Source organism: Canis lupus, chromosome 12, assembly GCF_011100685.1.
Source record: "Canis lupus familiaris isolate Mischka breed German Shepherd chromosome 12, alternate assembly UU_Cfam_GSD_1.0, whole genome shotgun sequence".
NCBI lineage: Eukaryota > Metazoa > Chordata > Mammalia > Carnivora > Canidae > Canis > Canis lupus.
Genome location: NC_049233.1, coordinates 66310082 through 66334625, shown reverse-complemented (window position 1 = coordinate 66334625; position 24544 = coordinate 66310082). Strand labels below are relative to the sequence as shown.

Sequence of the window (24544 nt, the reverse complement as noted above, 5' to 3'; positions counted from 1 at the left end):
TTTTCTTTTATGTTAATATTAACCAAAATTGCTTTTCTTGACCAGTAAAAAGCTTTTTGCATGCTTTAGCAATTTGTAAAAGCAGCCTATGAGAACATACAGCATTTATCTTATTTATCTGGAGAAGATAAAAAAAGTAACCATTTTAACCTGCTTTTAAAATGACATATTAAGAGCTATAAGAGCTACAATGTCTTCTCTGAGACATTGTAACCTCACTTCTAAGACTGAAACTTATTTGCACGGAGGAGTCCTGGTTCTCTGTCAGTTTTTATTGATACACTCTGCTTGTTTCCTTCTGTCAGAATGTTCTTTTTTCTTTTAACCTGAACACGTAAGCTTTTGAAAACACCAAGCATGCAAAAAAAGAGATCTTATTTAGTTGATTTTTAAAAGAAGTTAATGAGGCCATGTAAGGAAATAGGGTTAACACAGGACTTGAGAGATTCGCTCTCCGGGTCCAACAATAGCAGTTATTTATGCTCCTTTGTAACCTATATTTTCTCAAGTTCCTCATCAGATTTCATAGAGGAAATTCTTTCTTTAGAACCCAGGGCACTTATGAGAGACCATTAAAATTTTAAAGCCTTCGAATATACTCGAAAAGAAAAAGGAAATGCAGAGATTGGCCACCAAGGCATATTATCTGCATAGGAGAGTGACATTTATAGTTTCTACGTAGCTTGCCAAAACTAATTTCATATTGAATATAGGCCATAGTCCGGTACTTGTTCCAACATTCCGGGCCCATTCAGCAGTGTTTGGGCATTATGGGGCAGGACGAGGGGGATTTCAATAGTTTATGAAACGTAAAGCGAACTTGGGTCTCGCCGGCGGTGTCCGGGTCAGCACAGAGGCTGGATGCTCCTTGGCTCGAGGTACACGGACGTGAGCCGGTGCGAGGAGGGCAGGCTCCCGACTGCTGATGCTGGGGGCAGGGGCACGTCCGCCTGTGCCTGGCGCCGGGGCTCGCGCTGCGCCCTCCGGCCACGGTGCCCGCCGGCCGAGCTCGTTCGCGACGGGAGCCTTAGGTTCTGGGGGGGGCTCGGCCGCCCGCGGCGGCGGTTTTGCGCTAGGCTGGGGCCGCGGCCGAGGCCCCCCAGGGCCCGCCCTCCGTGGCCCCGCCCCCGGCTCCGCCCCGCCCCTCCGTGGCCCGCCCTCCGCGCGGAGGGGGCGGGGCTCCGCGGCGCCGCGGGCCGGGATTGGCTCCTGCGGCCGCCGTGCGGGCGGAGTGACGGCGGGGGCGGGGCCGCGCGGCTTGTTTGTCCGGGCCCCGCCGCCGCCACGGTCCGCGCTGACGGAGGCGCTGCAGCCGGGAGCCCCGCGGGTCCGCGCTCGCCGCCGCCGCCTCCGCACCGCCCCGCACCGCCCCGCACCGCCCCGCCGGGCCCTCCCGCTCGTCCGCAGCGGCCCTCGCGCCGACATGCGCCTGGCCGCCACCGCGAACGCGGCGTACACGGCCTCGCTGGCCGTCTCGGAGCTGCTGGGCTGCAAGCAGTGCGGCGGGGGCCGCGGCCAGGACGAGGTACCCGGGCTCGGGGCCGGCGGGCGGGCGGGCGGGCGGGCACCCGGCGGGGCGCGGGGGCTGCCCCGGCCTCGAAGCCGCCCCGCCTTGGCGCCCCGCGGCTGCGGAGGAGGAGGACGCTCCCGGGAGGGCGGCGGGGGCGGGGGCGGGGACGGGGTTCCCACGGCTGCACGGCGAGTCGGCCCCGAGCGGAAAACGCTGAGGCTGCAGAGGCGGCGGCCGGTGGTTCGCTGCACGGCTCGGAAGCGTCCGTGCCGCCGAGTTCTCTGCAAGTCTCCGCAAGCCGGGGCCGAACGGAGCTCCAGTCCGCCGGCGGAGCCGCCCGGGGATTCGCTCTTTCCCCTCAGTCCGTTTGCCTCCTACTTAAAAAAGGAAAAAAAAAAAAAAAACTGTTTGCCTCCGTGGAGACGATGCTGCCTGGGGTGCGTGTGCCCCCAGCACCTGACGTCGGGGCGGCGCATCTCTGGTGCCTGAAGTAGCCCGGGGGGGGGGGGGGGGGCTTCTAAGTGGTTGTAAATAGCGCCCCATTTGAAAGTCACTAATAAACCTAACAGCTAAAATTTGAGCCTTTTGACCCAAAGGGCGACCAAGGAGAAAGAAACTGTGATTAAAATCTGAGTTGAAACACCGCGTTGCCTTAGTTCAAGAAATCTAGATGGAAAGTAATTTTTCTGCAGCATTGCCCACTTAAATGACTCAGTTTTAGGATTTGTATTTTTTCGTAAATGGAGCTTACGTCGCGAGCATGCCGCCTACGTTCACGTAGCCTTAAATGAAGACACCTTGTCAGGAGGGATGTAGAACAGACTTTTCTAGATTTTGACATTTGTAGGTGGGTGATACGCGCTTGATTGTTTACAGATAATGCAGTAATTAATGTAACTGTTGCTTTGGAAAGTCCATCAAAGAAAGAAAAATGTGTGCAAGGGTAGAAATAGCATTCGTGGTTTCTGTTTGCAGGCCATAACCTGTCTTTTCTCATTTTGAGTAGAAGTGATCCCCAGTTATCCTGCTTCTGGTGGTATTTGTGGGCAGGATCCTGGTTCTTGCACAGATTTAGAATTTCTAAATATAGCCACGTAAACTGGAAGATAAAGAGATAGATACATTTCAGCTTGCACATTGATTATAGTGCCTATGGGACTGCGTTTAGGAAACTAGGAAGCATCTGTAGAGTTGAATTTTATTTTTAACACACCCAACATGTGGGAAAATAAGTTAGGAAGTAGTGCCTTATAGGAAAACATCACTTTACAAAACAATAACATGACTCTTCTCACATAGCAAGCTACCATGGTGCTTTAAAATGAAACACTTTTCAGGGATGGAACTCCCGACTAAAGTGTAGGATACACATATGGCTAAGTCAGCCTTACAAATCCAGTAATTTGAAGCCCGTGGGTTATTTTTTAGAATGTATTTCATAGAAGTCTGAATACTAGAAAAAGAGTCTTTGTAAGTTCCCCAAGTACAGTTAATGACAGATTTAAAAGAAGCACCAGTATATTTGTTAGAACAGGAATTTTTTAAAATAACACTTCTACACCTCTGTATTTCTCTTCAAAATGTTTTAATGTCGGGATCCCTGGGTGGCGCAGCGGTTTGGCGCCTGCCTTTGGCCCAGGGCGCGATCCTGGAGACCCGGGATCGAGTCCCGCGTCGGGCTCCCGGTGCATGGAGCCTGCTTCTCCCTCTGCCTGTGTCTCTGCCTCTCTCTCTCTCTCTCTCTGTGACTATCATAAATAAATAAAAATAAAAAAAAAATTTAAAAAAAAAGAATGTTTTAATGTCAGAAGGCTAGCACCCAGCTATAAGCAGTGATTCCCCTAAAGAAGGAAGAAGTGGAGTGGGAACTCTAACTTGTTACACAATTTATCATTGTCTTCTTGAAGTTTGTTTGAAAAAGCCGATACTGCTTTTGTAATTTTTTAAAAACAAAAATATCAGTATTGTGGTTATTTGCATTAAACATCTGGACAGTTTTTTAAAAGTGGCCCAAGTGTTGTGAGAAAGATCATTCAAATGGTCCAATTGTATTTACTTCTTAACTGGTTTTGCAAGTGGGTAGACACCGTAAGCCAAGAAATGCTTTTATTTTGCACTTGTGGCAAATCATTCATTCTTTCACCTAAGGTTATTGCTATAGATTCATAAATGTATCTTTAGTAAATTTGGAAATTATGATTAGAACGGTACTTTTAGTGTACAAACACTGATTCACACAGTGAAACATACAATATGTATATACTGCGGTACTGTCAACATTTGCTAAGAATTTTCATATTGTGAAAATGAGTGTGTTAGTATTATACACTAAGAAGAAATAGGTATTATGTCAGATTTGCAGCAGTGTTGTCATGGCAGAGGCTGTTGCTCTCTTTTTCAAAATGCTGATTAGGAGGATTGTTGAGAGGAGAGAGAACTGTTAGTTCCCATGTTAGTTTTTCCAGCCACACCTTCACCAAGAGCCTGTGAGGTTTGTGCTGTGATTAGCATCTACATCTGCTTTTTAAACAAGGCCATTTGCTGTTGGCAGTTCTGCCTCTTAGAATCTGGATTGGCCAAAATTTGTTCAAAGTCTGTAATTCATTTTCTTTAACAGCTACAGATAAGGCATGATTGAAGTTATGAAACACAGTTAGTTTGGCTTCTGATCACCCTATTGAAGACCTGCCGTACCTTTTTTAAATCAGTACCTGCTAGAAAATAGAGCAGTAACTAATTTGTCATGTTGACTAGGAAAAGAAGTGTTTCAAAAATGAATTTTTCAGAAAACTGAAACATTTAACCTTTTAGGAACCAAAAATACTGTTTCATGCTAACAGTGGTATCTAGAAGGACCTTTTAGGTATCAGAAACTCTTAAAAAGGCTCAAAAGAGTAAAAATTAAAAACACCAACTCTGGAACCAGATTTCCTAGATTCGGCCTCTCTCTCCACCACTCACTAACAGAACTAAGTACTTGATTTCAAATTATGTACTAATATTTTTAAAATATCATATGAAATTATTTTATAGCTTGTTATATAAATATATATAATTTGATATATGTAAATATAAATTATAAAATCTCTTTCCTGCCTGAATCTAGACTAGGATAAATTGGAATGGAGTCTTAGAGTTCATCAAGTCATATTCTTGTATCCTTCTCATGTACCTGGTCTATTACGTAAGAAAGAGAACAAGGGACATCTTTTTGAGTCTAGCCTTCAAGTCTAGGAGAGTAAATTGATGTGAGTTTAGAGCAGCACTAACTATATTTTCCATTATATCAGTCTTGATCAACTCTTTTTGAGAAAGACGTGGTGATTTTTTTTTTTTTTAAGAAAATCAGTGTCTCCCTTCCCCCACCCCCAGTCTGTCTTTTACTTCCTCTCCTTTTCCTTCCTACCATTTCCCTTGCTCCTTTTTAGGAATAGCACAAACCTGTCACAACCTCTTCAGCTTAGTAGGAAATTAACCTTGGTAGTCTAAGTGTGAGCTGGGTAAAACTTTATCTGGAACTAGCCTTAAGGAAAATAATGAAATTAGAATCTCAAATGACAGAGACTTTTTTCCATTCCTTTCTTCAGTTTTTCTACTTACTGTCTCCAGCTTTCTTGCCAGACTTATACCTCATCAACAAATGAATATGACCTTAGCACTAAGAGGCTCTTGGCATAATGGTCTACTATAATTCATTCCCAAGAATGTTTGCTTTTGATTAACATCCTTCTTTGAAACACATAGTTTTTCATTCTAAAGGAATATATTTTTAAAGGAATTGGGAAGGAAGGTTTTGCCCATTGAAAGCAAGGAATAGGGAGACAGTGACAACCATTATAATCACTAAATTTGGCTGTAGGGGTGGACTTTACAGACTTGACAATTACATAGGACCATTGGGAAAGACCCTTGGCTATACCTATAGGAAGATACTCCATTTTTGAAACACTGATAGTTTCTTGGAATTCTAAAGCTATTGTTTTATGATAGCTCAATATATATTTGAGCTCAATATATATTTGGTATAGAAACAAAACCAAATAATATAATTCGGCCTTTTTGTTTTGAAGCCCATGTGCTATCAGTCTTGTTACTAAAAATATGTATATGCCATCCATATGTTGCTAATGTAAATGTAAAATCCTAGAAATGGAATTGCTAATGTTTTCCTTCTCCTTACAGGTAGTAACATAATACATACATACATATTAGGCACTTTGCTCCCTACACACACACACACACACAGTGTGTGTATATATGTTTTAATGTAGATATAATTAATTAATATAGATATAATCAATATAATAATATGACTGATATATTAATAACATAGTTAATATATTAATATTAATAATACATAATAATTAATATAGGTATATGTTTATATAGAGATATATGCACTTATATCTACCTATATATATTTGTATCTGTCTTGGAGATATTTTAAAGCCAACTCATGTAGAATTGCTTCATTCTTTGTAAGGACTGCATGCTATTCCAGTCTATGGTCATACTATATTGAAATAGTCCTGTTGATGAGCACTTAGATTGTTTTATATCTTATACTGTTAGAAACAATGTTGCAGTGATTGTCTTTTTACATATGACATTTCTGTGTACAGGTTAACATTGTTGTTGACTCAAAAGATTTCTGACTTTTTAATTTCAATCATTATTACAAAATGCCCTCTCTGTGGGTTGTAGTTTATACTTACATATTTTTTGATCGAATTTCCTCACAATTCAGAACACTCACATCAGAAACATAAAAGTAATGAATGACTACTTCACAACCTCTCTTCAGCACAGCCTGTTAATAAACTTTTGATCTTAAGCAATCTTTTGGGTGAGAAATAGTATCTCTGTGTAGTTAACTTGAAGGTTTATTGTGAGGGTGATAATTTTTCAGCCATTTGTATTTCGTTTTTTTTAACTGTCCATGTCCTTTGTTCATTTTTCTATCAACTTGTTGGGGGTTTTCTTTCTTATTTGTAGGAATCTTATGTATTCAAGAAATTTAACCCTTTTGATGGAGGAGTTGCAAATGTATTTCTCAGTTTTCTGTTTGCTTTTGACTTTTTATATGTTTATTTTTCCCATGTGAAAGTATTTTTATGTCATCACATTTATCAGTCTCCTGGTGTGTAACGTCTGGGTTTTTATGGCACTCTTAGGCCTAACTTCATTCCATGAGTGTTTTCTTCTAACACTAATGTTTTTTTGTTTTTGTTTTTACATTTACCTCTGATTTGTTGTGGAGTCAAGTATGATTTATGGTTCCAACTTCACTTTTTTCTGAGTGGCAGTTTAGATTTTCTAGTTGTATCAAGATTATTTATTGAATAATCTTTTTCTCCTCCATTTGAAATACTACCTTTTTATGTACTAAAGCGTCAAGAATAGTAGTGTCTCTTAGGTATAAAATGAATAATAAAACCTTAAAATGGGTGTTTTCCTAAAATCCATTTAATTTAAATAAGATAGTGAAGAAATGAGAAGGAATAAATACTGATTTTAACCTTAATGTTTTGCCCAGTATATCTTGTTTGAAATCTATGTAATTGGATCAGAAATTCAGCAGTTAGAAAGGCTGATAGAGTCATTGTTTTATATAAATGGCTGCATTTGTGCCAAGATGATGTATTGAATAGCAGGAATGTGGAGTTTTTTCTTGCAATTTTTTAATAGGCTGTTAAAATCAAGACACACACACGGCCAGTGAACTGAGTGCCTCCTCTAATGAAGGGTATAGAGTATTGCTATGTACAGTAAAAGTGTGGAATAAGACATTACTAACTTCCAATACAAGACTGTTTGAATTATATTTCATAGATTCAGTCGGCAATGATAGCATACCTTGAATCCAAGTCTTAAATTCTCCCAATAAAGATTTTCTTCAGTTTTGTCCTGCTGGCTTAATTTTAAAAAACCCATTCTGCTTAAAAGGTTTTCATTCACTTGGACCAGATTTTTTGAATTGCTGACACCTATTCATCTCTGTCTACCTTCTCCCCCTCTTATTTGCTTTAAAAGGATCATCTTGTTGGACTTTTGGAAGCCGTGTAGGGTAGAAATAAGATTTGTATGTAATTGTATAAGCAAGAGTTAATATTTAGATATGTAAACTCTAGGAATTTGTTTTGTTTTTTTAAGAAACCAGATTGATAAGAAATGAACCTTAAAGAACAAAAGGTTGTATTAATTTAGTTTTGTTTCTGTAGGCACTCTGTATTGGGGGAAAAGATGGACCCCTACCACTTGATTATCAGTTTTTGTTAACCATGCTATGCTGTTACATAAAATAAAGGATTTTAGTAGATTCCAAGTACAGGATTCTAGATTCACTATGTCAAAGGGCAGAAAACCTTTATTTTTTAATTAGTTGAGTTTCTCTAAAATATAAGCAAAGTTGATACCATTATAGTATGTAAAAAATTTAAAGCAAACTCAAAAAATTACTTTCTCTAAGATTGTTTTACTCTGCCACAGTTTAGAAAAACATGCCCTGTTTTTCCCTTTTGTGTATTTAAGTAACTACTTTTTATTTTTCATATTATTTCTTCTCTTATTGTGAAATGTTATTATAGATCTAATAATAATTACACTCTTTTTCAGTTTAAGACATCTATGTAAAAGTTAGTGCTTTCTCATTTCCTGACAAGATACACAGGGATTGATGTTTTGGTTTGTTGAGTTTTGGATGTACAAACACATTTGTCTTATTTTGTATCACTGACAATCCACAGGGTTGGTTGCTATGTGCTGAACTTTCTGTTCTAGACTTTCTGCCAAGTACTTTATGCAAAACTCTGGTTTTAGTGAAACAGGTTTTATTGTTTTTAGTTAGAGTCTTGTTATAAGCTGTTGTCAGCTATGCGATGCAAACAGAGGAATTGGTGTGTGAGTGTGTGTGTGTGTGTGTGTGTGTGTGTGTGTATATATATATGGCATTGAAAACAAGCCACCAAAACAAGCCTGTCTCTGTTCAACTGGTTGTTTTTCCCTCCTATTCCTGTAGCCTCAGTTCATGTTGTTTACAGCTGGAGGCTTAAGATGGTGTAATTTTCTTTTCTAGGAACTTGGAATTAGAATTCCTCGACCACTAGGACACGGACCAAGCAGATTCATACCAGAAAAGGAGGTATGTTGTTTGTGAAAGTACATAGTGAACCATATGCTTTTAAGGAAAAGCTTTCATGACCCACATCTTGGCATCTGAACAACTGTTGGACAACAACATGTTTTACACAGAGTTGATCACAGTTAATTATCATGCTCTGGCAGTGAATCTGTGGGATTAGAAAGCTGTTATAGACATGTTGATTTCTAGTATTTCATGGTGCTTTTCTAACACCCATATTTAAAATCAAGGAAAGGCCAGACTTGTTTTTGACCAGTGAAACACCATCTCCTTTATATTTAGATGTTTAGGTGTATGCCCATAAGCTGAGTTACTTGGTCTTGGCCATCTCCACAGGCTGGTATCAAGGCAAGATTGGATCTTTAATTCTAAATATGTGAAGGCTCCTATGCTTTGTTTTTAAAGATTGCCGTTAATTTTGGTTCTCTATAAATAAGTGAGAGTAGATGGTAAAAGGAAAGGGGAAAAGCTTTAGTGTCTGCAAATTTGATAATCTAAATCTGCTGCTTTATTTGGATTCTGGCCAAGTCTGCAAGCAGCCTATCTAGATGGCCTTTAATGTTCAGGCTTTTTTATTTATCTCCTCCTACATAATATGTGACTGTTTATTCTTCTGTCTTGCTACCAGTTGAGTTAAATTTTCAGAATTATAACCTCTCTCTCAACTCACATTTAACCTGCTTCTAGATGACACTTAAAATAGGTATGCACTGCATTCTAACACCAATTTACAATTTATGTAACCATGGTTTTCCTCTCTTTTATACAGATTCTCCAAGTGGGGAGTGAAGACGCACAGATGCACTCCTTATTTGCAGATTCTTTTGCTGCTTTGGGTCGTTTGGATAACATTACATTAGTGATGGTTTTTCACCCACAATATCTAGAAAGTTTTCTAAAAACTCAACACTATCTACTGCAAATGGATGGGCCATTACCCTTACATTTTCGGCACTACATCGGAATTATGGTTTGTAAACATTAAGTGAAAAATTCTTTCTGCCTCCTTTATTAATGTTTTTAACAGATGGTTAATGCTTTAAACACAGGGATAAATACTTCTATTCTGACTTCTAATTGGATTCCTGTTAGGTAGGATATGGTTTTCCTCTTTCTAAATAAGTATACTTTCAAGTGTAACAGTAAAAAAAAAAAAAAAGTATATACTATTCAGAACCATTTTCCATTAAATGAGAATAAAGAAGAATACAAGATCTATTCCATTATTACAAGTAGTTCACATTGACATAAGTGGTGCTATTCGTTTTTTATTTGTAAATTATACTCCATTATTTTATGGTTGGCACTTTAATTGAAGTTTGTTTTAATCTGAGGATCTGCAAGTTGTTTTGTTTTTTTTTGTTTTATTTTTTTTTTTTTTTTTGCAAGTTGTTATATAAACACAATTTCTAAGGCTCAGATACTTTTATCAGATATTTCGTTTGTTCTTGGGATTTTTATGAGGTACTTTCTGTGGTATATGTAATTTTTTTAATGTTTATGTAAAACCGCATTTCTGTAATTTATGGAAAACTTATAAACAATCTAATCAAAAACTTGCTCTTTTGCACATTATAAAGGAAGATTTTAATATATATAGTTAGATTGATCTTCTGTTTTCTCTTAAGGCTGCAGCAAGACATCAGTGTTCCTACTTAGTGAACCTCCATGTAAATGATTTCCTTCATGTTGGTGGGGACCCCAAGTGGCTTAATGGTTTAGAGAATGCTCCTCAAAAACTACAAAATTTAGGAGAACTTAACAAAGTGTTAGCCCATAGGCCTTGGCTTATTACCAAAGAACATATTGAGGTAAGTAGATGTGATGTATCTAGGGTGTTACTTAAAAAATGATTTTTTAAAAATACTTTATTTTTTAAAGCAATTTTAGATTTACAGAAAAATGGCACAGAAAGTACAGAGTTTTGTACTACCCCCTTGAACTTCCCCCTAGTCTTTCTTGTTAATATCTAGGATCATTAATTAGTACATTTGCTGTAATTAAAGAATCCATATTGATATGTTACTATTGGGATCCCTGGGTGGCGCAGCGGTTTGGCGCCTGCCTTTGGCCCAGGGCGCGATCCTGGAGACCCGGGATTGAATCCCACGTCAGGCTCCCGGTACATGGAGCCTGCTTCTCCTTCTGCCTGTGTCTCTGCCTCTCTCTCTCTCTCTGTGACTATCATAAATAAATAAAAAAATTTTAAAAAAAAAGATATGTTACTATTAACTAAAATTTGTAGTCTACATTAGGGTGCACTCTTTGTGTTGTATAGTTCTATGGATTTTGACAAACGCGTGTCACCTGTCCACCTTTACGCTATCATACAGAATAGTTTCACTGCTCTAAGAATCCTCGTTCTCCTCCTATTCATCTCTCTCTCCTTCCCCCTCATCTTTTGAGTGTCTATAGTTTTGCCTCTTCCAGAATGTTACATAGTTGGAATCATACAGTGTATAGCCCTTTCAGATTAGCTTCTTTTACTTATCAGTATGCATTTAAGATTCTTCTGTGCATTTCCCAGGTTTGATTGTTCATTTCTTTATTACTAAGTAATACAATGTATGGAGGTACCACAGTTTGTTTGAAAGCCCTTTGGTTACTTATAGTTTTGAGTAATTATGAATAAAGCTGCCATAAATATTCACGTGCAGGTTTGGGGGTTTTTTGGTGGACACAAATTTTCAACTCAAGTAAACAATTAGGAGTGTGATTGTTGGATTGCATGGTAAACCTATGTTTAGCTTTGTAAGAAACTGAAACAGTCTTCCAAAGTGGCTGTACCAGTTTGCATTCCCACCAGCATTGGATGAGCATTTCTATTTCTCCACATCCTTACCAGCATTTGATGTATCAGTGTTTGGGATTTTAGCCATTCTGATAGGTGTGAAGTGGCATCTTGTGTGCCTTTTTAAAATCCCATTGAAACTGTTTTCTTCTGGTTCTGTTTATTAATAGAATAAAGGTAGAGACATTCTCTAAAAGTATCTACCATGCAGTAGAAGTTCTTAAAAATACGACATATTTTGCGGTTTATCTTTCTAGTTCTTAGAACATTTTAGATATTACTACATAATTGAAGCATCTTTGTTAGGATATGATTTGAATAGGATTAATGTATATATTGTGTGGTGATACAAAATTACATAAGATTATAAAACAAGTAGTGAAGCAGAAGGGATACAGATTTGTTAAGACTTTACCTTGAGGATAATTTTTAAAATAAATATAATTTGATGATTTAGGAATATTCAGAGTAAAGTTGTTCAGACTACTGTCTAATATTATTTGAGTAAGCTTGGTAATAGAGAAAAATAGAAGCATATTTTATACAGTACCTTCCACCTGAAATGCATTTGGATTGAGACTTTGAACTAACAACAATTAATGCATTCATAATGCAGCGTCTGAAATATGGTAACTGCCTTTAAGCAAAATGCACTCTATTGCATTTTTATTTTTATTTATTTATTTTTTTTCTTAAGATCTTTTTTTTTTTTTAATTTTTTTTTTTTTTATTTATTTATGATAGTCACAGAGAGAGAAAGAGAGAGAGGCAGAGACATAGGCAGAGGGAGAAGCAGGCTCCATGCACCGGGAGCCTGATGTGGGATTCGATCCCGGGTCTCCAGGATCGCGCCCTGGGCCAAAGGCAGGCGCCAAACCGCTGCGCCACCCAGGGATCCCTCTATTGCATTTTTAAATCAGGATTTCAGAAAATCAAAATAATGAAAATCTAATTATCAGGTTATGTTAAGCTCTATTTGTAAATACATAATTCATAAAAAATGATTTTAGCAAATTCTGGTTCTCCATGTCTTAAATTATAATTTTACCATAGGTTTTATATAGTGACTAATTCTATTTTAAATAGATTAAATACCAAGATGAACTATTCGCTTTTACCAGCACCATAACCCAATATATAAATATGTTCTCTTTTTTTCTTAAGGGACTTTTAAAAGCTGAAGAGCACAGCTGGTCCCTTGCAGAACTGGTACATGCAGTAGTTCTCCTCACACACTATCATTCTCTTGCTTCATTCACATTTGGCTGTGGAATCAGTCCAGAAATTCATTGTGATGGTGGCCATACCTTCAGACCTCCTTCGGTTAGTAACTACTGCATCTGTGACATTACAAATGGCAATCACAGTATGGATGAAATGCAGGTCAACTCAGCAGGAAATGTTTCGGTAAGTACATATTATCTGTTAGGATCATCATAAGACTAATCACAGTAATTGCCATTTTATTATTTTTTCGTGTGATTTCTTAGAAAACCCATCCTTTTAAGTCCATAGAGATATTAGGCCCCTTTCTCTGTTCATTCAGCAAGTATTTATTGACTGCCTTTAAATGCCTAGCACTAGTTTAGTGCTAAGGGCTATATATAAGACCCTCTAGGAGGTTACACTTGAGTAATTTAGGATCTGGAGTCACCAGCATGTGCCCCATCAGAGCCAGCTAGTATTGAATGGGTGCTGCAATGAGATTAGGGGAGGCTGAGACCATGCAACTTGGTGGTCCAGACTCCCTGATGCTGATCACATTCTTTTCCTTCCTTTTGCATAAAAGAAATCAGCCCTTACCTGGAAATTTCTTTTAAAATTCTTTTTCATCTTTAACTCGGCACAAATTCATTAAAAGTGAATGTAAATTTATTAAAATGTTTTCACTTCTATTCCTTCTCTTCTCTGACTTTTTTATTTTCAAAATTTTGTAATTCCTTTAAAATAAATTAGAACAGGTTGAATTTGGGCAGCCCTGGTGACTTAGCGGTTTAGCGCCACCTTCAGCCCAGGGTGTGACCCCGGCTGGGGTCCAGGGATCAAGTCTCACATGGGGCTCCCTGCATGGAGCCTGCTTCTCCCTTTGCCTGTGTCTCTGCCTCTGTGTGTGTGTCTCATGAATAAATAAATAAAATGTTAAAAAAAAAAAAAAAGTTGAATTTTCTATAAGCAGGTTTTAATTTCCTAAATACAATGATTCAAAATTCCCTTTGTATTCTTTGCTATAGTGATAGTGTACTTCTGTTTCCAAAGAGAAATCACAGAAACAGCATCACAGTCTTCTGAATACTTAGCATAGATTTTCTCAGTTATATTATTCCTTTGAAACATATTTAAAGTTTGAATTACCTTTAATATATATATATTTGACTGTGGGCAAGTTATCTAAACTCCCTGAGCCTCTGTTCTTTCATGTCTAAATAAAGGTCAAACACATGATTATTTGAGGTTTAAATGAAAGGTCTCTAAAGTAAGGCCTAATACAGCTGGCATTTATCAGGTGCTAAATAAGAAGTACTATTTAAATATTATGAGATTAGCATGTGAAGGGAAAACTCCTTTTCCCAGAGTTGATCACTGCTGTGCTGACAGAGTTCAGGACCATCAATTTCACCTTCTATTGAGCTACCTGGATTAATGTTATAGGCCCATCTGTGGCCACTGATTGTTTATTAAAACAGGGTTATGAGATGGTCTAAAGGAGGGTATATATATCAGTTGCTAGGATGCTTGGAATTGGATTGTTGTCCTTCTCACCTTTGATTTAGTACAAGGCTTAAGAAAATAATGAGGTCGGGGAGTCTCACAGTGCCTTTGGAAGGGCCAGAACTTGCCCTAAATGTTCTTCAACCAAATAAGTATTTTGTTTATTAGTGCTTGAGAGAATTTGAATGTGGGATGAGTTCAACTGCACAAAAGGAAAAGATATTTACCACTATATATATATATATATATATATATATATATATATATATATATATATGCCTTGTTTCATCATAGAAAATTCCAAAACTTCTCCTTTGTGTGTGTGTGTGTGTGTGTGTGTGTGTATGTGTGTGTGTAGAAAGGCAGGAGTACTTTCCTGGACAATAGATGAATGAGCAGTAGCTTTAGTTTATATGTAGATATAGTTGGCACCGTGTATGTATATACTCTGGACTACTTAGAAGTAGGTTTTTGAGTATGACAAAAGTCAAACTGAGTTGTAATATATTTTGGGGAGTCAGTTCACTACAAATTGTGACTGTAAACATTGTAAATGTTTTGTTTTCTCCTAATAAAATTTTTGGGGAAAGGGTTAAAAAAAAACAAGTCTAAAGAAAAAGCACTTGACTATTTCTAGGTATCCCTCTGTTACATGAGATAACAGTAAAATAGAAATTAGAAATTTTAAATTTCTCTAGTAAAATCCCCATTCTCAGGTATTGAGTTGGCTATTCTTAAAAAGGTTTACACCCTACACTGATGACACTTGTCAGTAGCTGATAGTTTATTCTTCAGGTACATTTTAGATATCTGACTCAGTTCTTCAGATACAAATGGTTAAAAAAAAAACAAAGAATTTCCTCAGACAATATTAACATTTTAATATTAAGTACCTTTTTTTTAAACACTAACAGCTTTAAAAGATTTTTCAAAGAGCAAAAGAAATATATTTTGTTTTCTTTTCCTCTTATTTCACTGTAAATATATCAAAAATTGTCTTTCCTTAAGAATACTTAAATATGGTCTATTTTAGAAGGAAGTAGATAAACAGTATAATGAATGGTAATGTGAGTTGACAGAAACCTTGATTATTTATTTTTTTGTTAACCTTAGTTCATTCTTTTAAGCAACATAATCTTTTTCAGCCCTTTTTTATTTGGCTACTAGCTCTGTTTCAGGAGTGATTAAGGAGATGTATGTACCAGAAGAATCTTCAGTACATCATAGAAGCACTTTCCATCACAAAGTTGTGAGAGAAAGTGCTTACTAGAGGGTATTTTGGTGTAACTAAGATCGTATGAAAATATAAAGCACTAGTAGTCTAGACTATTTGTCTCTTAATATAGAATTATCTTGATGAGGCTTCTGCAACAAGTATTTTGCAAATATCTACTATGTGCCAAGTACTATGCTAGATTCTGACCATATACTAGTAATAATTTACTAGTATATTAATATACCTAAATAATATACCTATAGTCCCCTGCCCTTATGAAGGGTCGGTCTGAGGGAGGCACGCATTAAACCAGTGTCCTGCAATAACAAGACAAACTGTACTTGGTGCTCTGAATCAAAGAGCAGAGTGCTGTGTGAGAACACGGTGGCAAGATTTAGGATGGGAGGATAGAACAGGAAAAGCATATCAAGGGTGTAAGCCAAGTAGAGTGTAAGAGGAGGGGGAAGAGGCATTCGTAGCCAAAGATATTTATAACGGGGTAAACTTTAGTTTTGTATTTGAACACTGAGACTTGAAATAGGAAGATATTTTACTATTTTACGATAAATTCCACAGTTTTGATGCTACTTTCGTTGTAAGGATGCAGCAGTATATATCGTTTGGCTAGTGCAAGCCCACTTGGCCAGTACGCCTGTGTCAGACCTGTCACTACAGATGTCACTGCTGTAGTCATCCCAGTAAGTGACAGCTGCCAGTTTCATTTGCAGAGGTCAGGTGGAGATTCCAGCCCTGTAAGGACACATTTCATTCTTAATTGGTAAACTAGAGATGATTACTATAATTTGAAGATAGACACATGTTAACAGTATGCCCAATGTGCCTAGCTGATGCAAAACCACTTTGTATCTTATTTAGTTGAGCAGTTCTGTTTTAAATTGACAACTAGTATTAAATTTTAATTCTTAAAACTTATTAACAGTAATGATATTACTAATTTTATAAGGTAAGAAGAATGTGTTCCTAAGATCATTTTTATTTCATTATCTGCATATCAATGTATGTGATAGGCCAAAATAATTCTATTTTTTATTCATTCATGTACATTAAAATCATAAGATCTATTTTTCCCATATTGTTAAGCCTGTCTCAAAAGAATTTGTATCTTAAAAGAAAATTTTTAAATGTCATCCTTTTTCTGACATATGAAACATTAATTGTATTTTCTCTTTAGGTAAGTGATTCCTTCTTTGAGGTCGAAGCCCTCATGGAAAAGATGAGGCAGTTACAGGAATGTCGAGATGAAGAAGAGGCAAGTCAGGAAGAGATGGCTTCACGTTTTGAAATAGAAAAAAGGGAGAGCATGTTTGTCTTCTCTTCAGGTAAAAAAAAATCTTTACATACTCAACAAAATTTCTATTACTTACCAAAAAAGAGCCCACTTTTTTATTTAAAGAATTTAAATAAGTTTTAAAACATCAGTGCAAATATATTTTTCCTTTTAGAGATGCTATTATTGCATAGGTATTCCTACTTATAAATAAAGCAGGAAACCGAGAAGAGGATATAAATAGCACTAGACTAAAAGAGGACATTTGAGTTTTAGTACTAAAATCACTGCCAATAAACCTTGTGAATGTAAGTCACTTAACATATGAATGCTCTCTTTTTTCTCTTTAAAATTAGGAAATCGAGTTCATAAAGCCCTAAAATTGCTTTTCAGCTTTAAAATTCAATGATTTGTGCAAAGGAGCTATTTATTAGACAACTAACAACAAACTTGAATCCTTTATATTTGGCCTTTATATACAGGCTATAGAATTTAATATATAAACCAGGTAATTTAAAGGAAAAACAGTTAAAGTGTCTCAAAATGTATTTTGATAACAGAGTGGGGATAAAGAATATATGTGTTAAAAGCACTAAATTTCCTAATAGCAAAGAAAAAATCAAATTCGTATAAATGAAGGTTGGATGTTATCTTGTTTCTCCTTGATGAAAAGTTTCTGTTTCTATTTTCCTCAAACATGAAAATAATCCAGAAAGGCTTAGAGCAGTTCAGGAAACATTATTAAAATTTATTCACCATTCCAGAATTGTTTCTAGGACCTTTGAGGTGTTAGATCACACTATATATTGTAGGACATTAATATTCAACCAGAAATAATCCAGGTGCTAAAGTATATAGATTATTCAATCACCATAAAAATTTTCCAAAAGAGTGTTCAACTTTGCGTACTTTTTTTTTTTTTTAACTTTGCATACTTTTAAGATAAAACTTAATATCCAAAATTGGAGTGGGGATGCAGAGGACATATGAAAGAAAGGAATGCAAAGCATGGAAAATTCAACCATGAATACTTTTTATAACAGAGAATCTTACTACGTTCCATTTACTGATAAGCTATTTCTCTGTGGTTTAAGACTTTCAGTTGATTAGTTGGTATCAGAGAAAGGGTTATCCTATTTTTATTTGTTATAGGTAAAATGAATTATAACTAGTATTCTGTTTTTGAAAAGCTTTCAGTGGCTTTTTTAATTATTTCAGATGATGAAGAAGTCACACCAGCAAGAGATGTATCTCGTCACTTTGAGGATACTAGTTATGGCTATAAGGATTTCTCTAGACATGGGATGCATGTTCCAACATTTCGAGTTCAGGTAAAATTGCAATGTACTGTTGTGCACGTGACTGCTTAGGAAAAGTCCCCTGGATATGAGAATTCCAAAATGTTCCAGAAAGAAATAACTTTTCTATGTCAGGCAATTCCTTTAAATATATTTATTGTTAAAGTTCAGAAACCAGTTGATCAGAAATCAAAACACATTCTCATAATGGTGGGTTAGGTTCCCAGATAGTGTGCTAAAACTCAAGTTCCTAATATATCTAAACAATGAATAATAGTAGCATGTATGTAGCATTGGTTTTTCTCCCTCTTTCCTCTTGAGCCCCAGTGTTAAAGTGAGGCCCTGATACACACCAGGCCTGAGTGACAAGAGAAATGTCCCCAGCATCTCAAGCATTATATGTATGTGAGTGGAGAGAAAGCCGATGAAAAAAATCAAAAGTAAAAGATGTACTTTATTCTTTTTAGGGAGAGTGAGTTCTTACAGATAGCATAGAAAATAAATAATGACAATTACAGTATCCTAATTTCCTTTAAAATATGTACTGAATGTTATTTGAGGCAAAGAGAATTTTTGAGGATTTTAAATTGAAAGCTTGAGAGGATTCATATAGATGTTATTCCAAAATTACTAGCACTTCTTAGAGTAAATAAAATTAGTGAAGTAGGGAATAGAATTATTGTTGGTAGACCCAATTTCTTTAGCTTCCAAATCATTAACTTTGAAATACACAGTAAAACTTCCTCAGTACAATTGTGTATATATTGAGTCCATGGAAACTTAAGGACCCAGTGTCCTCTAGGATACCAGTTATGGCTGTAGGATACCAGCCTCCTTTTTTTGCTTGGTAGGAGGCACTATGCTAAAAGTGCTTTGCAAACACCTCTCAGGAGCAACAGTAGCTATGCTATCTTCTCTGGTTCCACATTAAAAGTTGAGAATCATCAATTAATTAGCAAATATTTATTCTATGCTCTAAGCTTTGTAAGACTGCTTCCAGTCCAATCCATTAGTAGAAACATACTGCAGCCTAAGTGTATTTTTTTAAATAGTCTGTTCTATAAATATTTAATTTAGATAGGTAAATATTTAATTCACATGAGTTGATATTCCAACTCCTTCAATTATTGTGAGGGGCCAATGTTAAATAACTTCCCAGAAATATGAAAATTTGAGATCTGTAAGATTTTATTCTTGCTCAAGTGATAAAGATGTTTAAAGGGACAAACGTTTTTTAAAAAACATAAAAATAAAGGGACAAAAATTAGGCATAACAGTTTTATAGATTACTTCTGCTTGATAGTGTAAGTGTGTCATGAAGTAGAATTGAGATCATGTGGGCTGGAAATTTTATGGAGGAAGTTAGGATTTGACGGATTTTAATGGTCCAAAAGCATGGGCATTGTGTAAAGCAGAGGAGACTGTAGGCAATAATTGAGCTTATGTTGAGAGAGTGAAGGAAGGGATTATAAAGAAGTTGGCTGGGCTGCTGAGTGCTTCAAGCACAGAATTCCTGCTTCTGATTAGGGGGAAGCTAGTTGAAAATCGGTCAGGTTTGTAGAGTTTGGAGACCAGAGTGATAACATATCAAAGAGGTGTTTCAGGAAAAATATTATGAGAGCAATATAGTAGTGTAGGGGCTTATTTTGCTTGAGATAGAAAGGAAGCAGGAAGATTTAATGTAGGAAAACTAATTAGGAAACTCAGTTAATAGTCCTAAGAGAAAGGAGGTAGAAGGGAAAGAAATGAGTGGTGGTTGTGTTGAATTAAAAATTTACAAAATTTGAGGACCATCAGAATAGCTGCAGCAATGGAAAACGAGAGAGGACTCCCAAGATAGGTTGCCTCTGGATGTGGAATGAGGAGAGAGTGAAAGCTGAAAATGGGTGGCCTCTGTGTAAGAACGATTCCATTGGTTTTTAAACTCACTGAGTTACTAAAGCTTTGCATGCTGCAGTATAGAAACTGAAAACATCAGATTGCACTGCAAGTGAAGCTGGGAGCTAGGATGCACTAGAGAGGCAGTACTCCCCATACGACAGAGCAGTAGACATAGAATTGTCTTGGCTACATTTTAATTATTTGCATTTGTTCTATTCTCTGTATTTAGGACTATTGCTGGGAAGACCATGGTTATTCTTTGGTAAATCGCCTTTATCCAGATGTGGGACAGTTGATTGATGAAAAATTTCACATTGCTTACAATCTTACTTATAATACAATGGCAATGCACAAAGATGTCGATACCTCAATGCTTAGACGGGCTATTTGGAACTATATTCACTGCATGTTTGGAATAAGGTTAGTCTCTTCTGTTTATAAAGAAATATTTTCCTTTGGGCTAAATTATTCAGGTGCTTGAAACACGCACACAGACATATACAAATACTCAAGCTATTGGGGGAAGGGTTTTATTTTTATGCTGCTTATGAATCAATTTATTGCAGCTTGGTTTATTTCCTCTCTCCTAGCTAGGCAGGAGGGAGAGTTAGGGACATTGGCAAGAGTTAAATGACAGATGCCTCCAGGGAAGGGGTGGGCAAGCAAGCTGTCCTAGAGCATAGATGAAAATTTCACCATCAAACATCTTTGGCATCATCTCCTATCTTCTTGGAACTTAGTACCCTTAAGTACCCCACTAGCGCCCTCCTAGCTGTTCTCATGCTACTTCTGAAGAGTACCTGCTCCCGTGATACTTCATCAAAACGTAAAACTTTCATGTCCTGTTAGGTATTGAGCCACATTATGTTAAATAGGCAATGCAACCATTATATATACACATACACACCATCTTCTAACATACACACGAACTCCACCCTATATTTTAGCTGTAGAATCAGGGTTTCTCTTGCTATTCATTTTATCAGTGAGCAGACTACTGACTCGGCCTCCAGAATAGTAGGAGAGCCAGCTTTGCAAGAGCTTTTTTCCTTTTCCGCTGAAAACCAAATAAGAGACTTCAGTGTCTGGCAGTCCTAAAAACCATCAACCATCTCAGCTTAAAGCAGAACAGCCTATCCTGAATAGACTCTGTGAGGCCATCTATAGATCATTCTTCCCTCTGGAATAATCGTCTCCCACTCCCCCACTATTTTTTTCCCCATCTGATCCCAGAAACTCCTGGAAACCTGGGGGGAAAAAAAGGATTAATTGTAGTCATTTTCAAGTGGATTATGATATATATATATATATCATGCAATAGTAAATAGTTTGTCAAATTCTTAATTTCAGCAATACTCATACTGTTGCTTGGGCGCTAACAAATTTTCTATTCATTTCCCTAACTTCTCTGCTTCTTATCCCTTTATATTCACCCATCCATCCCCAATTAAACATTGTAAAGCAGTTATTGTGGGGGACAGATGCCTACACAGGGAAGAAGAATACAGCATTTATCATTAACGTCCATGCTTTCATAATAAAACAGACCATATGTTGAAAATACAGTAATTCTCATTTTCTCTTAACAGATATGACGACTATGACTATGGTGAAATTAACCAGCTATTGGATCGTAGCTTTAAAGTTTATATCAAAACTGTTGTTTGCACTCCCGAAAAAGTTACCAAAAGAATGTATGATAGCTTCTGGAGGCAGTTTAAGCACTCTGAGAAGGTATGTACCTATTGTACCTATTTTTTTTTTTGCTCTTTAACTTAGTGATTCTCATTCTCCTCCTGATCTGTGGCCCTCAAATCCTTTTCCAACCCAGAGAAGAACATACCTGCACATCTGTCTGGTATCCCCTGGAAGGAACCTCATTATAATGCTAGAGTAAAAGAATAAAGACCGGTGGCTGGCCCCAGTTCAGAAGTGCTGGCATGGCTGTCACCGCTTGGGAGAAAGAAAACCATTTTGCAAGAGCTCTTCCTTCATTTTTCATTGTTTATAGATAGAAATGTCTGGTCTTTGAGCTATCGTTTTAAAATTATTTAAATTAGTAAATGATTTCACAGGGGAAGTTGGTATTCTACTTAAAGTAATGTCTAGGTTTTCTGAAATATAAGCCCAACATCTATCCAAAAAGAATCTAGGATGACTTTCATTTTGAGACTAAGTCAAGATTTCTAAGTTACTTAGTGGCACACAGAAAATATACTTAGTTTGGGGGTTTATTAGATGCATTGAAAAACTGAGAATGCTTAAATAATGTTGTGTTTTATATTTAGGTTCATGTTAATCTGCTTCTTATAGAAGCTAGAATGCAAGCAGAACTCCTCTACGCTCTGAGAGCCATTACCCGCTATATGACCTGATGCCTTTCCTCCATTAGAGATGATGGAATGATCAGATATAGTCTACAAGGGGATGGTACTAAGCCCCAGGACCAATGGTAGATAAAAGAATTCAGAAATCCATTGTGCCATGATTTCTTTAGTTTTTGCTATGTTACTGTGGAAATACCACTGCTGGCACGAGCAGTGAACGCTTATTGGCAGCTTCAAGTGTAGAGCTGTGAAGAAGGGCTGCCGTTCACAGTATTTTGCTTTTTGACAGTACAAGATGCTGTACAACTGTTTTAATACAGCAAATAGTAACTCTCCAAATCCTGTTGCTTTTATGTTAAATAAGATAACAAGAATTGGAGCATGCAAAGAATGGGACTTGGATAATGATATAAGCTTTTTATACATAAAGAATTTTAGATCTTGGTGCTGCTATTTCTGCTGGTGGAATGAATAGAGTGGCTGTTCCAGTTAAGCTATTAGTAATAAAAGTGAACACTGCTACTATCTGAGCCTACATACATAATTTGTGTGGTTTCGAATTAAACTTGCATATGTGTTAATTTTTTTGCATCTAAAAAAAAGCATAGAATTATTACAGCTCGGCAAAGACCCTGTCGATGGTAACAGTTCATTTCTTTCATTGGATGAATTAAATTACAGTGGCATTCTTAAAGATTTCCCTCGAAAAGCAATCTTAAATGAAAGTGTATGACTTATAAGAAAAGCTAGCTATCTTTTGATGTGCTGTTTCCCAAAATCTCTGACACTGGAGGGCAGCTGTCTTGTGCAGTATTTTGTTTCCAGCACTGACATTGTGGGAAATGTTGCTGTAGACTGCTGCGCAGTCCCAGGTGCATTCTGTCCCTGCCCACCTCACGGTCCCCACTTTAAAGATTGTGCAGCTCTTTAAATAATAAAGCTGGAAAATATTTTTAGTCAGGTTATCAAATTTGATTTACAAAAATGCTAATAACTTTGAAATGCGAAAAGATTTGAAAAAATATATTAAGTATACTTTGTATTCTGGAAGCGTGAATTGCTTTTGAAGTCTGTCAGTATTATTGGTATTTTTCAATAAAGAATCATTTTTTTTCTCCAATTTTATGTGCTGTCTCAATCTCTTAAAAAGTCATGACTTCAGAGGTACCATTACTTTTATTAGCCTGGTAGATTCACACCCTTTTAAAGGTTACAAAGAAGAGTGGACCTTCATGATCTTACCTAAGACCATTTTATGACCTCATGTCATGTTCCTTTTGAACTGAGGTTTTAATTTTTTTTTTTTTTTAATTTATGACAGTCACACAGAGAGAGAGGCAGAGACACAGGCAGAGGGAGAAGCAGGCTCCATGCACCGGGAGCCCGACGTGGGACTCGATCCCAGGTCTCCAGGATCACGCCCTGGGCCAAAGGCAGGCGCCAAACCACTGCGCCACCCAGGGATCCCTGAACTGAGGTTTTAGAGTTCAAATAATTATTAGAAACGAGGGACACCTGGCAGGCTAAGGCCTGCAAATAATTGGTCTATAAATCTGTTGAATCTTGCCAAGTAGGACAGTTCATACAGGTTAATAACGAATGTAAACTAAAATTCGAATTGTTGGGGTGCTTGGGTGGCTCAGTTGATTAAACCTCTGACTTCAGCTCAAGTCATGATCTCAGGGTCCTGAGATCAAGCCCCTCCTTGGGGTCTTGGCAGGGAATCTGCTTCTCCCTCTGCCCTTTTCCTGCTTTAATAAATAAAATCTTAAATACAGCAATTCTCATTTCTTTAAATTATTTAGGCTGTAATTTTTAGAAAAGGAGGCACCAGTGTGATAGTTTTCTTAACCAAAATTTGGTAAATTTCACTAGTCTACCTTCCATTTTATTTTTTTTTTTAATATTTATTTATGATAGTCTCACAGAGAGAGAGAGGCAGAGGGAGAAGCAGGCTCCATGCACCAGGAGCCCGACGTGGGATTCGATCCCGGGTCTCCAGGATCGCGCCCTGAGCCAAAGGCAGGCGCTAAACCACTACGCCACCCAGGGATCCCTCCATTTTGTTTAGATTTCTAAATTGTCTTGTGTCTACAGTATGCTGTCCTTTAATTTGGTGAATATATTAAACCTCTCTCCTACCCCCTTAAAAAAAAAAGTTGGTTGAGTGTATAATTCTTGATCTTGGGGTTATAAGGTTGAGCCCCACATTGGGTGTAGCGATTACTTTAAAAAAAATTAGAAACAGGCTAATTAGAGTGACAACAAAAATGAGACTGTCAAATTTACATCAATTATATCATCAAGCTCTAAATTTAATCAAAGCTATTGTAATAACTGTTACTCATCAAAACATTTGAGCTCAATCTAGTAACCTACAAAT

General features: G+C 37.2%; 1 protein-coding gene across 2 annotated transcripts in view; it reads left to right on the top strand.

Annotated features, from left to right (window-relative positions):
* The window catches only part of SESN1 (sestrin 1), a 98436-nt gene extending 75155 nt beyond the window's left edge, over window positions 1–23281 (top strand). The window contains exons 1-10 of one of the 2 annotated variants that reach the window (XM_038554886.1): window positions 1310–1525; window positions 8586–8651; window positions 9421–9621; window positions 10280–10462; window positions 12607–12849; window positions 16560–16707; window positions 17874–17986; window positions 20064–20254; window positions 21424–21568; window positions 22123–23281. In XM_038554886.1, the coding sequence (XP_038410814.1) occupies window positions 1424–1525; window positions 8586–8651; window positions 9421–9621; window positions 10280–10462; window positions 12607–12849; window positions 16560–16707; window positions 17874–17986; window positions 20064–20254; window positions 21424–21568; window positions 22123–22209 (1479 nt within the window). In that variant the 5' untranslated portion in view covers window positions 1310–1423 and the 3' untranslated portion in view covers window positions 22210–23281. Of the gene's footprint in view, window positions 1–1309; window positions 1526–8585; window positions 8652–9420; window positions 9622–10279; window positions 10463–12606; window positions 12850–16559; window positions 16708–17873; window positions 17987–20063; window positions 20255–21423; window positions 21569–22122 lie in introns of those variants that run through there. The other variant, XM_038554885.1, reaches the window with a different exon arrangement.
* Window positions 23282–24544: the final 1263 nt, after the last annotated feature.